Source organism: Bidens hawaiensis, unplaced genomic scaffold (assembly GCF_021521415.1).
Source record: "Bidens hawaiensis isolate Kalapana, Puna unplaced genomic scaffold, B.hawaiensis_p1.1 tig00033185_1, whole genome shotgun sequence".
In the NCBI taxonomy this organism is placed as follows: Eukaryota; Viridiplantae; Streptophyta; class Magnoliopsida; order Asterales; family Asteraceae; genus Bidens; species Bidens hawaiensis.
The window spans coordinates 43,897-60,909 of NW_027495682.1; the positions used below are offsets into that span (position 1 = coordinate 43,897).

General features: G+C 35.1%; 2 protein-coding genes across 2 annotated transcripts; one reads left to right on the forward strand and one right to left on the reverse strand.

Moving 5' to 3' along the window:
* Positions 1–1,187: 1,187 nt before the first annotated feature.
* On the forward strand, positions 1,188–6,750 carry LOC143584584 (uncharacterized). The gene is made up of 11 exons (XM_077066605.1): positions 1,188–1,528; positions 2,951–3,129; positions 3,231–3,453; positions 3,545–3,686; positions 3,779–3,976; positions 4,917–5,048; positions 5,144–5,272; positions 5,361–5,755; positions 5,825–6,041; positions 6,123–6,313; positions 6,393–6,750. Exons 1-11 carry the CDS (start codon positions 1,188–1,190, stop codon positions 6,571–6,573), a joined length of 2,328 nt encoding a protein of 775 aa, XP_076922720.1. The 3' UTR covers positions 6,574–6,750.
* A 563-nt stretch (positions 6,751–7,313) lies between these two features.
* Positions 7,314–11,014, reverse strand: LOC143584579 (uncharacterized). Its single transcript, XM_077066601.1, has one exon. It carries the CDS (start codon positions 10,249–10,251, stop codon positions 7,543–7,545), a length of 2,709 nt encoding a protein of 902 aa, XP_076922716.1. The 5' UTR covers positions 10,252–11,014; the 3' UTR covers positions 7,314–7,542.
* Between the last annotated feature and the right edge of the window lie 5,999 nt (positions 11,015–17,013).

A 17,013-nucleotide genomic window follows, 5' to 3' on the forward strand; every position in this document is an offset into this window, starting at 1 on the left:
CCGAATTAATTAACACTCATGTAAACAAAATTACGTTAGTAAACATGCCTTGGGTATGAAAACAAAAGGTCTTCATTTTGCTTCTTATACCAAAAACTGTAGAAGAAACTGGGAGGACTAAGGCCGTTGCAGGTGGCTTGAGAATCCAACGAACACTTTTGCACCAAATTTTTGCAATGAATAGAATTCAAAATAAATGAACATGAAAAAAAATGAAGATATCAAAAGCATTATAAGAATAACTAGAGTTCTACAGTCATCAATAAGGTAAGATCCAATCATCCAGTACTAAAACCAAAATGCTTCGTTAGTGCAACGCTACAATTTCACATTGGAGTCCAAAATTACAAGTGGCCATTGAGTCAAAATCCAAGTGTTGGGAATAACCTTGGCAACAATGATTTTGTTAAAATGAGCATTTACATTACAAACAAGATCAACGTTGCCTCTAGAGAAAGTAAACTTAAACGAGCAATTTAGACTAAAGTTTGACAAAAAAACATATTGAATGATGAAAATGACTCTAAAGTTATTTGAAAAGACAAAGATATTTATGATTAGTTGTTTTGCTTTGTAAAATAAACATTACACAAAGAACAAATAAATAAAAAACAAATGCAAATGCAAAGTAATAATACTAGAGGGACTGATATTATATACATAGATAAAAAGCAAAGCTTTGTATCATAAAAAGTTTTAATGTTATTATTTTGACCTTTTAAATAATTACTTTTATCAAGTCAAAGTTAATAACTTAATTTTTTGTTTTGCTAGTTATCATGTGTTATAATAGGTTTTATTATTATTATTAGTTTTTTTTTTCATGTAAGTTTTGTTTCTTTTAAATATATATGATAATCTAACACAAATATTTTTTATGTTTGGTTCTCGTATCCGTAATGAACCTAATAGATACTAATAGAATTTGCGTCGACTCGTCACCGTAACGCCCGGGTTTTTGCTTAAATATGTTATTTAGACGAAACTATATTTTGGGTTTATTTCCAAACTGTAACAAATAATTCCGTTAGGTCAAATTTGTGCCGAGACGCCACTGCAACGGATGTTTTATTAACTTAATAAACGTTATTTTAAATATATATATATTTTTTTGGTATATTATATGCCATAAGAGGTGTGTAACATTTTAAAAACCAGTTAAACCCTAGAAGCCCTCCTCCGTCGTCATGATGCACCATCTCCGGCACCACCACCGGCGATTACACCCTCTTACTATCTCCTTCGCCGCCATCCACCACAAACCCCATAACCCACCACCACCAAAACCACCGCAAAAGTCAGCCACTTTCACCCTCCATGACCACACGTGGGACGATCCCTACAGCTGGATGTCGAGTCTGAACGATAAGGTGGCGATGCGTCACATGGATGTCCACGTTGAGCAAGAGGAGAAGTATGCCGAAGCTGTTTTAAACGACACCGTTCGGCTTCAGTCCAAGCTTCAATCGGAGATGGCGTCTCGTATGTCGTCTCACCTCTCCACTCCACCATTCCGCTGGGGTCCCTGGTAAGTAACTCCACTTTACATCTTTTTTTTTTTTTTTGGGTTCGGGTTTAGCGTAAACGGATGAGAGGATTAGGCATGATTTGATAGACCTAAACCTCTCCGAGGACATGGTTGAGGATAGGAATTCGTGGAGAAGTAGAATTAAAGTTAAGGATTTTTAGAGAGAATTGAATACCTTAGAGCTTAGACTTAACTTATTTAGGTCACATACGATAATGGTATTTCCCTTACATATTTTATTATTATTATTATTAGCTTTTATATTGCGGTTAAACTGTGACCTTTTTATTAATATTATTATAATTAGTAGTAGTTTTTTATATAACTGTTAAACTTTGATTTCCTTTTTTTGCTTCATACACATGTTCTTAGAGCCGAGGGTCTCTCTGGAAGCCACCTCTTTATTCCTTTGGATAGAGGTACGGTGTGCCTACATCCCACCCTCCCCAGACCCTACCTATAGCTCTGCTGTCGGTGGGATTTTACTGGGTATGATTGATTGATTGATTGATTGTTTAGCGTAAACGGATTCGGGTCATTTTCGGCGCAAACCAAGATTGAACTCGTTTGCTATTTTATTTTATGTCAATATTTTTTTAAAAGTTAGAAGAGAATTTGACATAAGATTTTGTAATAAAAACTGTAACTTTAAAGTATTCATTTGTGAAAAGTAAAATAATTCGGGCTGAACGGGTCGTATTTATGGCAACCACTTGTGTTGTCTTCGGGTTTAAATGTCTAACATGATTTTCAGGTTGTGTCGGGTAGGAGTAGGACAAACTAGTGGCTAGTGTACACCAGATATTAGCTTAGCTTAGTGTATATTTGTTGCTTGACTGTTTTCTTCACAGACTTAGGGGTGTTCAAAAACCGTCCAAACCGAACTAATTCTGCCGGTTTAGGAGTGAGTTGGTTTGGTTTACAGTTTGGAAAACCGGGTTTCATGGCTTGGTGTATGGTTTGGAACGAACCGTCGAAACCGAACTGGCTGGAATTCTATAAAAAAAGTTGCTTTTATAAAAAAAATATTTTTTTCATGTATGGTAATCAACCATTTATAATATGTATATATTGTTAATTTAACCGACTACGCTATTAATTTTTTATTTTTACTTGATTCTTGTGAACCTTTTTACACTACTCAAAAGGTATAGTATAAAAAAAATCTTGCATTTTACTGAACTTTTGAAGATCAAAATTCAAATGGTACGATTCCGTGCCAAACAGCCCGGCCCTAACCGGCAAACTGTCAAAACCAGACCGGACTGGGAACACCCCTATGCGCAGTATCACAATGTTCTTTCATTTTGTATATTTGTGTTCAGACAAAATTGGACTCTTTTCTTATATGTGTTGGTTAGATTTTGTTTTTGAAATGGAGTCATATTAGTTTTTCTTTTGCAATTTGGAGGTGGAATTCAGGTTGTATTATAGGAGAGTTGAGGAAGCGAAACAATACCCTGTACTCTGTAGAAGATTAGCTGGTCTTAATGATGAGTTCATTTCACACAAAAGTCCAACTGCTGGATTTGATTTCACTTCTGGTAAGAGAATTGAACAGAAGCTTATTGATTATAATCAAGAAGCAGAAAGATTTGGAGGTAACTGCAGTTTCATATTGTTCCAGCCCTTTCATATCGTCTTTATGGTTTATTAGTTATTAATTAGACTCGGTTTAACGTTGTAAAACGTTACTTAATAGGTTATGCATATGAGGAGCTATCAGAAGTTTCACCTGATCATAGATATATAGCATACACCATGTATGACAAGGACAATGATTTCTTCAAATTATGCGTTCGGGACTTGAATTTGGGCTTGCTTTGTAGTAAGCCACAAGCCGATTGGGTTTGTAATGTGGCGTGGGCGAAAGGGGGCCAAGCGTTGCTATATGTTGTCACTGATCAAAACAAGAAGCCTTACAGGTTGGCTTATAATATTTATGTTAAAATGATTGTTAATTTATTATGTATAATGTATATAAGCATGACCCTTTTTCTTTATTTTATGATTTAGATTATATTGTAGCATGCTCGGATCAAAGGACGAAGATGTGATACTCCTAGAAGAACCAGGAGAAAACGTGCATATTAACATTAGACATACTAAAGATTTTAACTTTGTGACTGTAAATATATCTTCAACCACATATTCAAAGGTACTCTGAACTCTCTTTTCAAGTCTTGGTTGACTTTTGTTTGTGCACTTGTCATTCTTTCAACAAGCAGCTGAAGTGCAACTGTTTTTTAGGTCTATCTGATTAATGCAGCAGACCCTTTATCTGGTTTGACACTCGTGTGGGAGTGTGAGGCGTGTGCGCATTGCATTATTGAACATCATCAAGGCTATCTTTATCTTTTCACCAATGCTGACAGATGCGGGCAGTCGGTTGATTTTCATTATCTTCTTCGTAGCCCTCTGCACAATTATGGTCCTAGAAAGTGGGAGGTTAGTGTCAGATGGATGAGTTATACTAAAGGTGGCAAACTAGACTGGTTTGGTAAGGGTCAAAATGGGTAATGTTTATTATGGGTAGAAATGTGTCGGTTCGTCTTGACCCAAAACACCGTTTGTCCTGAAATTTACTTTTTTTATTTTTTTAAATAATTAGTGTTTAAAGGTATGATTACAAAAGATTGACTTTTTGATTGAAATGATTTAGGATATTTAATGTACTAAAACTAAGAGTTTGTGGCTTTCGACCTGTTGATTCATTTATTTTAAAGCTACTTTTTCATTTGACCCAAGATAGAAACATAATCTAAGTTGATCCATTATATATATGGAAAACCGTTTACATGAATGGTAGGTTTGAGGTTTTTTTCCCAAAGTTTTAATCACCCATTATACTATGAATAAGATACATCTTTATCCCATTTTATTTTATTTTCTCTAATAAATTTTCTATGTTATTTTTTTATAAAATTTTAAATCACATCTATGTTTTTCTCAACATTCCGATATTAATTTTATTAAAAACGAAGTAGTACTCAACAAGTATTTTTGGTATCATAAACTCGACACACATGCTTTGATAGGTGATATACATCACCATGTTTGTTTGATTCATTTTCTCAATATTCTGACATAATTAAATAAAAAGAAGTATTCAAAATAAAGTATTTTTTGATACCCTAAATGACTTTCACGCGTGCTTTAATAGCTCAGATTGTTGATATACATGTACAAAATTCCCACCACCTTGTTTTGCCTTGTGGCACAGAAAAAACTTACTAGTTTGTAATAAATAGCAAGTCAACCTTGCTACCTCTTAAGCAACACAAATGTGCCGTTTTTTTGTGAATATCTTTCACATTGTTCATGTATTTGAACTTGAGGTGGCTTGGTATGTAATTGTATTTTCTTTCTTTTTACGTTTTGGTTGTAGACTGTATTTATTGATGACAAAGACTTCGTCATCGAGGATGTCGACTTTAGTAACTCGCATTTGGTACTTATCATTCGAGAGGGTGGAAGATTTAGACTTTGTTCAGTTGCACTGCCTATGACAAGCAGTAAGGTATCTATGCTCCAAAAACGTTCTTTTATAGATTTGAATGTTTGATGATAATTGATTTTCATAATATGTTTTCTTATTTACTCTGTGTGTAACAGGATGCAGTTCATCTCAAAGACTTATATCCCAAATTTCTACCTCTCCCAGAATCTGTTTCCCAGATCTCACCTGGAACAAATTATGACTTTTATTCATCAATCATGCGGTTTACAATTTCATCACCTGTGGTATGTCATTGTTAGTTTGTTACTCCTAGCTGAAAGCATGAATTAAAAGTTAAAACACAACTATGATGCTTTCCTAGTCTTTTTGCAGATGCCTGATGCAGTGGTTGATTATGATCTATCAAGCGGTAAGTGGGAAATTATTCAACAACATAACTTGCTTCACGAAAGGACCCGTGTTTTGTATGGTACAGTTTCTTCTGGTGTGAATATACAAGTCAACAATAGCGAAGTCAATGCTGAAAATAGTAACCCTTGGAATGATCTCTCTGAGTTTTATGCTTGTGAACAACACGAAGTTATTTCTACCGATGGAGTTACCGTTCCTTTAACTGTCGTTTATTCCCATAACCGAAGAAAAAACGGTCAAAATCCCGGGTTACTTCACGGGCACGGTGCTTATGGTGAATTACTAGACAAAAGATGGCGTAGCGAGTTAAAAAGCCTTCTCGACCGCGGTTGGGTTATTGCATATGCTGATGTTCGGTTCGTGTTACATAGTTTTCTCATATTAATATAAAATATAGATCACATTTTTTATGCTTTGCTTCTTAGGGGTGGAGGTGGTAGAGGAAAGAAATGGCATGAAGACGGTCAACGCACTAAAAAACGTAACTCTGTCAACGATTATATTTCGTGTGCAAAGTTTCTTGTTGAAAACCAGATCGTGCACGAAAACAAACTTGCGGGTTGGGGATATAGCGCAGGAGGCCTTTTAGTTGCTTCGACTATTAATATCCGTCCAGATTTATTTCGTGCTGTTATTCTAAAGGTACATCATTGAATGCACACTTTAATGTTTCATTAGATGCATGTTTACAACAAACAGTGACTTTGTTTTGTGTTTTATTAGGTTCCGTTTTTGGACCCGGTCAACACTCTTTTCAGCCCCATTTTACCACTTACTCCTGTTGACTATGAAGAGTTTGGGTACCCTGGAGACAAAGAAGATTTTGAAGCCATTAGAGAATATTCTCCTTATGAGAATATTCCAAAGGGTGTTCTTTATCCAGCTGTTTTGGTCACCTCATCTTTCAATACAAGGTTAAATTTCAACATAAGAAAATTTGTTGTTTTTTTTATAATAATATATATATTATAAATTATTTTCTTTTGTTTTCAGATTTGGAGTATGGGAGGCTGCAAAATGGGTCGCACGTGTACGTGACCGCACTATTTATAATCCAGATCATCCTCTAGTTTTCAATTTAACGACGGATATAGTTGAAGAAAACAGATATTTACAGTGTAAAGAGTCTGCATTGGAGGCTGCTTTTCTCTTGAAGATGATAGATGATTCCTAGATACTGTTAATATTGGAGGTCAATTTTGTTTGTACATTCTAGTGTTATGGTTTTGCTTTACAAAAAGTTGTGAAAGCTTTATGATGAGTTGGTCAACTCAACTTTGTCACCATGTAAAAGCTGCTTTTTTAAGCCAGCGTACTATAACCATAAAAATGAAAGGTCGTCTGTCAAACATGTCTCCATTAGTTTTTTTGTTTTCACTTTGTACCATTCCTTTTAACCCATAGTGCGTGTTGTATTGAGATAAGTACATAATTATCAATTATTTAATTGACTAATCATTAAAGAAACATACCTTTAAACAGCCACTTATTATAAAAGTGATGATGATGTTGTAATTTGATCATTATTTGTTCCAATATGATTATATATCAATCATATCATGTTAAGTCAATAGCATATGGTAAGTGATACTACAATGATCAAAGGCATGTGTAAATGGCAAACAAGGTTTGCTGGCCAGGGCCTACCATCCCTTATTAAAGCTAATGGTACAAGTTCTACATCAAATGATTTTGAAATGACATCTTAAACACCACAATAGTCAAAACCTGTAATTCAAATTCATAAATAATGTACAGCATTCGAGTCGATATGTTGTTATCAAGATTCAAATTTATAATCAAAACCGGAATCTTTTCTTGGAAAATAGTATGCAGCTTTGTAAAGCAAATCAAAATTCCAAAAATGAAGTTTCAAGAAACATGAACGATGCATATGAAGCAGAATTACTGAGATATAAAAGCTATTCTAGACATGAAACCTCTAGAATTAAGGAATCAAAACCATGAAGCAAATAAAATAAAAACATAAGAATGAACAAATACATCAACATGTGCTCAAGAATGACATCAAGATTCAGGCCCAGAAGAAAAAGACAGTATCTTTTTTAACCATTTCTTGCTGCACCTGAATGATCTCACATTTTAAACCATAAAACACAAACCAACTTATACATTATTATTATTATTCTTCATCTTCCGCAACAGTCGAAAGCCCGCCTTCAATATCAAAATATGGATTCAAGAACTTGGCAACAAAAGCCCATAGTGTATAAACATCACTAAAGTTGGTCAAAAATCCCAAAGAAGCAGTCACCACTTCAACCCTAATAAACCCACTTTTCCCATTATGCCCTCCGTTCTCCATCGGCGTGCAAAGTGTCGTATCTTCACGTTTTGGGGCCCCGCGGTGCGGTTTCGCGCTATCCAAGATCCGTATATGACTAAGTATCCCGACACCAAGAGAAATCCCACTTGCTTCTGCCAATTTCTGAACGGTCTCTGGGTTGATTAAACCTTTTTTTTGGTCTCTAACATTAAACGCAACTGATGCACCCCGCTCGTATTTAATCTTCGGCCCGTATATGTGAACCAGAGGCACACTTTCTTGCCCGCCAGACCCGGGTATACGCAACTGAAGCAGTGATGTCACGAGCCAGTTGACCAAAAACCGTAACCGAAGAGTCGTCTTATTCAGACCCAACATGTTTACATGATCAAGATGCTTACATGTGATCTTGGGTTCCCTTCTGCTCGATTCTTGAACTTCATCGTAATCTCCATCACTAATATAATCATCATCTTCAACATTTGCAGCTAAAAGATCTTCACTTTTATTATGTTCATGTAAAGTAAACGACACCCGTCTTCCTTTACTTCCCGGATCTTGCTCGATATCATCGACCCCAAATAGTCGTCGACTACCCGGAAATCGATTCCCTTCTCTCCGTCCCAATAACCGAAACTCCCCTTCGGTTTCCCGTCTTATCGCACTTTCTTTAACCTGAGAAGTGATTTTCGAGCCCGACCCATTTTCCCATTGACCCGTATCGGTTTCGGTTTCTTCTTCGATCTCATGAAAGTTGTGATGATTTGGAGTATTGTTAGTTGCTTCCATAAAATGATCTTCTTGCGGGTCTTCTTTAATCCGGTCCAATTCTTGAGAAACCGACATAACAGCTGCATCAAACGACAACATTCGGGCCTCGTGGTCGTATACCGGACTATTAGCAATCTTTGAAGTCGGTTTAGGAGACGATATTTGTTTGTTTTTGTTGCGACCCGTGAACCAAAACGGTGGCAGCGGAGACGTTGAAGCCCTATCAGGCTTATTGTTCACCTGACCGCTATAATCAGACCCTATCGGGCTCTGCCCAAGATCAATCCATAACGAGTTATCAGACGACTCGTCTTCACTAAAAACCGGGCTTTTCATCACCTCACCAACCGAAAACGTCTCACTTTCTTCATGCTCCATTTCAGTATCAAACACTTCTCTCACTTGAGCCGAAGTATACGCGCCGGAAAACGCGGGTAATTGCGGGCCAGGCCGACTTTCCGACACAACATCGGCTTTCCCCCCAATTTCATCGTTTTCAATCCCAGCCAAGCCCGGGATCCCATCAACTGAATCACTTAAATATAAAGGAAAAACCGGGCTGATCTTAACCATACCTGATCCAGCATGGCCTGATTGATTTTGAAGACTTCTTATTACCGACTTCTTGATGAGAAGACACCCGAATCCAGTCGGGTCAAACCCAAAAACCCGGTAAAACGACGTGATGATGAAATCAGGTCGAAAAAGTGATAACCCGAGTGAATCCATGTCTTTTGGGCCCAAAGCCCCTGCATCAAGCAGCACGTGCCAGTTATTTTGTTGAGCTAAAGCCATCCACTGATACGAATATTTAGCACCCGTAACTCGCGATTGAACCGGAAACACGAAAAGCCCAGTTGCAGAATCCTTTTTCTTTTTCCTTTTGTTTGAAATTTGTTTTCTTAAATCAGTTGAACAGAGTTTAAGTGTAGGCCATTTGAACCACGCACTTTGAACTTTAGCACCCTTTTCTTTAGCACTCTGAGCCATCCAATTAACCGACTGGCTCTCGTGGTCAAACATGGTCAGCAGTTTCTTGTTAGTATGAAAAGGGTATGATTCTGCTAGCAGTTTGAAAGCAGAGCCTCTGCTGACAGTGAACACAAGCCCGTATTCGTTCTCGGGGATGTTCAAATAATCCATAATCCGAGTCTTGATATCATGTTCCACAGTTCCTTTCTCAGCACCACCATAAAGAGCATGATTACTCAAATTAGCAGTTATTTCAGACAAAGTAAACGTAGACGATTCCCAGTAATGAACGGTTTGCAGAAACGAAAACAACCCGAATCCACAATAATCAAGACAAACCTTTGGACCAGAATCAGACAAATGGGAATAATCATCTGACCTCAAATGATCAATCTTTTCTGAAGACTGGTACTTTGGGTACATTGTGAGGAACTTGGAGAACGACTGGTGGAGATCCGGGATCGAGTCTTCGGTTTCAAACGTTCGGTCGGCTGCAAGCGCGGTTGCTCTGAGGAACTCCTTTTGTGTTTCGAGTCTCGCGAGAGATCGAGATCTTCCCAAGGCCTCATCTTGATTGTTGACTAAAGCTTCTGACTCAATATCTTGAGATTTGATAAGTGACCCATCTTCAGAAGCTTCTTCCAAAGCTTCTCTAAGCTTGTGTTCTTGCAATCTTCTTAACACTGATGGGTTTTTCTTGAGGTTATTATTATTATTATCATCTGGTGCATAAGGGTTTTCAGACCCATTTTTCTTTCTTCCTTTTTTGTCCAAGATTAAAGCAGCACAGTGGGAAATTGGTTTCCATAGTGAAAGATGCATCAAAGCAGCTTATGGGTTTATGCTCATATGCTAATTAAACTGACCCAAGAAACTGATGACCAACAGATAAAAGTGTTGGTTGGGTTATTAACACAAAAAGTCAAACCCTAATTCCCCTCAAAAAGCAAAAAAGGAATCAACTTTATAACATTCCAAAACCAAACAGTTTGTGTTAAATAATCCAAAATCAAATCCAGATGAAGAACACAAACACAAAAGATGAAATCTTGAAATTTGGGGAAAAAAAAGAAAAGTCAATGCGGCAGTCAACACCCAAAAAACCCTTTGAATCAAGATTCAAGAAGCCCACAAAGAGAATTGAAACCCTAGATCCAGAAAGAATTAAAAGGGTCAAAGGGGGATAAAAAATAAAAAACCCTAATTTCAAAATCAAGAAATAATATTGAAAAAGGCCCAATTTTTATGAATCTTGAGTGTTGAAGATGAGAGTGAGACTCAATAAAAACATACCTTATGATTGATGATGTGTGTGTAATTGTGTTTGTGTGTGTGTTATTGACTGTTTCTGTTCCTGGGGCTGAAGCTATTAACTCCAGACTGCACATGAAAACCAGCAAGTGGTGTGAGTCATGGCTTGTTTTTTTAACTAACACCCTACTTACTCTGTTATTGTCCCATTTAATTTTTTACTTTTTAATATTTTTTCTTTAAATTAAATGCCAAAACTTTATGAATAAAAGTCAATTGGAATGTTGAAAAAAGATGTTGATAACATTTTAAATTAAAGTCCACTCTCTGTTGAGATTATGTCACTAATTTTTTTGAATTATTATAACTGTAGTTTAATTTTTGATATACCAATTTTTATTATTACCATTCAAGACTATAAATGAATATAATTTCATACTTGTGAACCCTATGGATATGGATACAAGTAACGGAGTTAGACTATCGAGTTTTATCTTATGTTATCAGTACATGTCTCGCTATCATTCTATTCTCACGATTAAAAAATATAAAAAATCTCATCCCACATAATAAAAATTGTTTTTTTCAATTTTTATTTCAAAGGATTAAAATAAAAATATATACATTTTTTATTATACATATAGTTTCAGTTGACCTATAAATCATTATTAGTGAGTTATTATAACTAGCCACCAAAGAAAAGGTTACTTGTTATTGTTATGTAATATTTTTAACATATTGCAATTTAATGTAATCTTGCATATATCATAAATCATAATTAGATTAATAGATTAACTTAAAGTAATCTTGCATATATCATAAATCATAATCTTGCCCTCACTTTTAATAAATTTGTTATTTATTTCATCAGTCATCTTAAATCATAAGAATGATAATTGATAACTATGTAATGATAAAATAATTAAATCAAATTATATCCATTTCTATATCATATATATATTTGATAATTCAAAAAGGATGATTCATGGCATGCATAATGGAATTTTTTGTGTAATTATTATTGGTGGGGGTGACTGGGACCCTTATCATCTCTCATACGCTGTGCTACAGTGATATTGGTTCAAAGTTAAATATTAGCTGGCTAATAAAAGCTATTTTCTGTCCTTCACTCAGAGAACTCAACCTCATCCCATGTATATTTACAGATTTTTTCATTGAAAGTTTTTAAAAATAAGCGTTTATAAACACATTTTTCAGGTTTTAGGTGTCATTTGCTAGAAATTCTTAAAACAGGTATTATAAACTAATCGTGACGAGTAGTTTATGATTACACTTGAGTAGTTTGTTAAACCAATTAAAACTTGTTGTGTGTCCTTAAACTAACCGTAACGACCTGTTTCACTAATCATCTACTCGTGACGATTAAATAAGTTTCAAGTCTCGTAATCAACGCCCACGAGTAATAAGAAATCCTTTAGTCGCGACGAGTATATTTTAAAATTTTACGAGACACGAGTAGTTTATCAAACTAAGCACGACGAGGTGTTTGTTTACCAAATACATCAAACCAGTTAGTTTTACAAAATACTAACTGGAATGGTTAGTTTGAAAGATCAACTAGTTGTTACGAGTAGATCTTGGTCAACGACTAGTTTACATTCCCGATACGAGTATTTTATTAGTAATTAAATCGTTGCGATTAGTTTACCGGATTTACATTACCAATACGAGTAGTTTATTAGTAGTTAACTCGTCGAGACTAACTTACCTTGTTTACATTCCTAATACGAGTAGTTAATTAGTAATAAACTTGTCATGGTTAGTTCACCTGATTTACATTACCACTACGAGTAGTTTATTAGTAGTTAACTCATCGAGACTTGTTTACCTTGTTTACATTCTCAATACGAGTAGTTAATTTGTAATTAACTCGTCGTGGTTAGTTTATCTGATTTACATTACGAACATAGTCACCCAATGGTTAATACCAAGTGTAATTATTAGAAAAAATTCCCATAATAAGCGTTTATGATTACGTTTTTCAGGTTTTAGGTGTCATTTCTAACAATTTCCCAAAATCGGTTTTATAAACTAGTCATGACGAATAGTTTATGATTACCCACAAGTAGTTTGTATAACCAATTAAAACTTGCCACCTATCTATAAACTTACCGTAACGATTAGTTTCACTAATCATCTACTTGTAAAGATTAAATAAGTTTAAAGGCTCGTAATCAACGCACACGAGTAAATAAGAAATCCTTTAGCCATGACGAGTAACTTCTAAAACTTTATGAGTCACGAGTAGTTTATCAAACTAACCACGATGATGCGTTTGATTACCAAATGCATCGGACCGGTTAGTTTAACAAAATACTAACTGGAATGGTTAGTTTGATTGGTCAACTAGTCGTTACGAGTAGAACATGGTCAACGACTAGTTTACATTCACCGTACGAGTACTTTATTTGTAACTAACTCGTCTCGATAAGTTTACCTGGTAAACATTACGCATACGAGTAGTTTATATGTAGTTAACTCGGCGTGACTAGTTTACATTCCTGATACGGGTGTTTTATTAGTAATTAACTCGTCCTGATAAGTTTACCTGATTTACATTACCCGTACGAGTAGTTTATAGGTCGTTAACTCGTCGTGTCTAGTTTACCTTGTTTACATTCCTATACGAGTAGTTAATTAGTAACTAACTCATCTTAGCTAGTTTAACGTAACAATCTACTCGTCTCATTACTTTGTTTGTAAGTAACTAATCCGACATCAAACTTTGTCTTGCAAAGTCTCCATTGTCATCCTCAACAACGTAGACATAAATGACTTCATTTGGTCTTCCTTTAGCACGTTTTAGGAAAAGAGTCATGCCAAAGTCGTCGTGTATATCCACCGGATATGAGTAATTACATAACTTATAAGATAGAGATTTAACATGACCTATTTTAAAACGACTAGTAACAAAATCTATAAACTCACAATAACCGAACCTCAAAGATAGAGATACACCTTGCCGGCCACAATCAAACGAAACATACTCAGTAGCTCATTTTGTTTCTTCCCACTTTCCGCTGTAACAAACTGCAATATTATCAATTTCCTCCTCCATTGATGTGCGGGTTCGAAACAACAAGAACATGACGTTTATATAAACCCAACAACTTCAAAACAACATTGTAACGACTAGTTTAGACTATAAAGTAATGAGATGAGTAGATTGTTACGTTAAACTAGCCAATGCAACTTAGTTACTAATTAACTACTCATAGGAATGTAAACTAGACACGATGGGTTAACTACCTATAAACTACCCGTATGGGTAATGTAAATCAGGTAAACTTATCAGGACGAGTTGATTACTAATAAAACACTCGTATCGGGAATGTAAACAAGGTAAACTAGTCACGACGAGTTAACTACATATAAACTACTCGTATGCGTAATGTTTACCAGGTAAACTTATCGAGACGAGTTAATTACAAATAAAATACTCGTATGGTGAATGTAAACTAGTCGTTGACCAGGATCTATTCGTAAGGACTAGTTGACCAATCAAACTAACCATTCCGATTAGTATTTGTTAAACTATCAGGTTCGATGCATTTGGTAATCAAACGCATCGTCATGGTTAGTTTGATAAACTACTCGTGACTCGTTAAGTTTTAGAATCTACTCGTCGCAACTAAGGGATTTCTTATTTACTCGTGGGCGTTGATTACGAGGCTTTAAACTTATTTAATCTTTACGGGTAGATGATTAGTGAAACTGGTCGTTACTGTTAGTTTATAGACACGTGGCAAGTTTTAATTGGTTATACAAACTACTCATTGGTAATCATAAACTATTCATCACGACTAGTTTATAATACCTATTTTGAGAATTTGTTAGAAATGACACCTAAAACCTGAAAAACGTATTTATAAACGCTTATTTTGGGAATTTTCCCTAATTATTATGTAATTTAGAGAAGTCAACTTTGTTTCCAAATATTATATGAATGCAACAATTTAAAATTTTATTAGTAATTAAATTACTAATTTAATTTTATGAACTTTTTTATACTATTTTATTTGTAAATTTAATATATAGCATTTACTAGACTAAAATATTTAAAAACGATACAACTTTTAAAAAAATTGAACATAACCAATAATCGTAGATGTAGAATTCAATTGCAAGTTACATTATATAAATATAAGGGATCACGAAAAATAAAGACATGGCATAATATCTTTTTAAAAAGAGAAATATGCAATTTGCCTTCCTGGTTTATATCGTCGCTGGATGGAATAGCCACTGAAAAAGAATGTGCGCATAATGGACCACTGGATTTCTCAGACGGGTTTTTTTAACTACCATCGTCAGTTGACCGTCAGTTGATTGTTGGAATTATTATTAAGGGTATTTTAGTAATCTTCTTCTAATAAATAATAAATATAATAATAGTAATAATAATAATAATAATAATAATAATAATAATAATAATCATCCATCATCCTATGACAACAACAGCAGGAACATCTCATCAGCAACAAGCCATATAATAACAACAACAACAATAATAATAATACTACTATCATATAACAACAACAGTAACATCTCATCATATTAACAGCAGATCATCTTCATCATCAGCCCATCTTCATCATCATCAACCTCAAACATACTAGATCCTCAAACCCTAGATTTCATCACTCAAACCCTCAAATCTCTCAAATCCCACTACCAATCGCTTCAATAATTCAACCACCGCACCCATAAATCATTCCGATCAAAACCCCTAACCTCCGGCACCACGCCACCGTCACCATGGATTTCGGCCATCTCGTTTTTCCGGCCACAGCGGCGCCGAAATCCTTTGGATCTTCGTCTTCGTCATCGTCTTGACATAACGTTGTGGAGTTTTTATGGGTTGTTTGTGGTGGGTTATTGTTATTGTTATGGTTTTTTGGTATATGTCGGGTTTTGTTGGGTTTTTGGCCGGCCGGCGAGTCGCCGGAGAGAAAACCATGTCTTCGGTTTTTTTGGGTCTTCGTCTTCGTCGCTTAGGGTTTTGTCATGGTGAGGGTTGAATTGAAGATTGGTGGGATTAATTTGATGGATTATGAATGGTGAAGGATTTGGTCGGTCGTCTACACCAAGAACACCAATAACACACTGGGTTAGATGATGAAGATGAAGATATAAGGGTAAATGGGTCATTTCACAATTTTTAACAAGTCAAAGGAAGGTCAACTGACGGTGGGAGTCAAAAAAACCCGTCAGTGAATCAAGTGGTCCATTATGCGCAAATTCTTTTTCAGTGGCTATTCCATCCAGCGACGATATAAACCAGGGAGGCAAATTGCAGATTTCTCTTTTATAAATATTACATAAAAATAAGGGATTGAATAATATTTTTATATATTTTTCAATATTTATAAAAGAAATTGGAATACCGCTAAAACGAGTCGCAAGGAGAGATTGTACATCAACTTAACTAATCCCGACAAGTTAATTAATAATTAACTACTCACATTGGGAATGTAAACAAGGTAAACTAGTCTTGATGAGTTAATTACTAATAAACTACTCGTATTGATAATGTAAACCAGATAAACTAATCGTGGCTATTTAATTACTAATAAAATACTCGTATCGGGAATGTAAATTAGTCATTTGACATTTCAAACTAACCATTTCAGTTAGTATTTTGTAAAACTAACCGGTTTGATGTAATTGGTAAAAAAACACCTCGTCGTAGTTAGTTTGATAAATTACCCGTGTCTCATAAAGTTTTAAAATCTACTCGTCGCGACTAAAGGACTTCTTATTTACTCGTGGGCGTTGATTACGAGGCATAAAACGTATTTAGTTTTGACGAGAAAATGATTAGTAAACCTACTCGTTACCATTAGTTTAAAGACACGTGCCAAGTTTTAATTAGTTATACAAACTACTCGTCACGTGTGACATTCGTCATTTTCGGTTTAACTTGTATTCGTTTTTGTGCGATAAACCCGACCCGTTTTATAAATCGGATTCTTTGATATTAATAATGATAGTGGTTTTTATGTTGTTTTGTTGCATTATTTGACTTGTTTAACCAATCAAAACACATGCAAGCATTGAAATAAAACATAGAAATAAACTTTCACCATTACCCTATATAAACAACTCATCTCCTTCATTTCAACTTGTTCATTTATTTTCTTTCTCTCTCAAACAAAGATCATAACTTCACCTCTTCAAGGTTCTTACTAGTTTGACTCTTTGAAGTCAAACAAGAACCATTATTTAATTTTAATTTGTTGCATAGTAATTGAAGCTTGTTTTACAACACACACACACACAGAGAGAGATATATATATATATAATATGCAC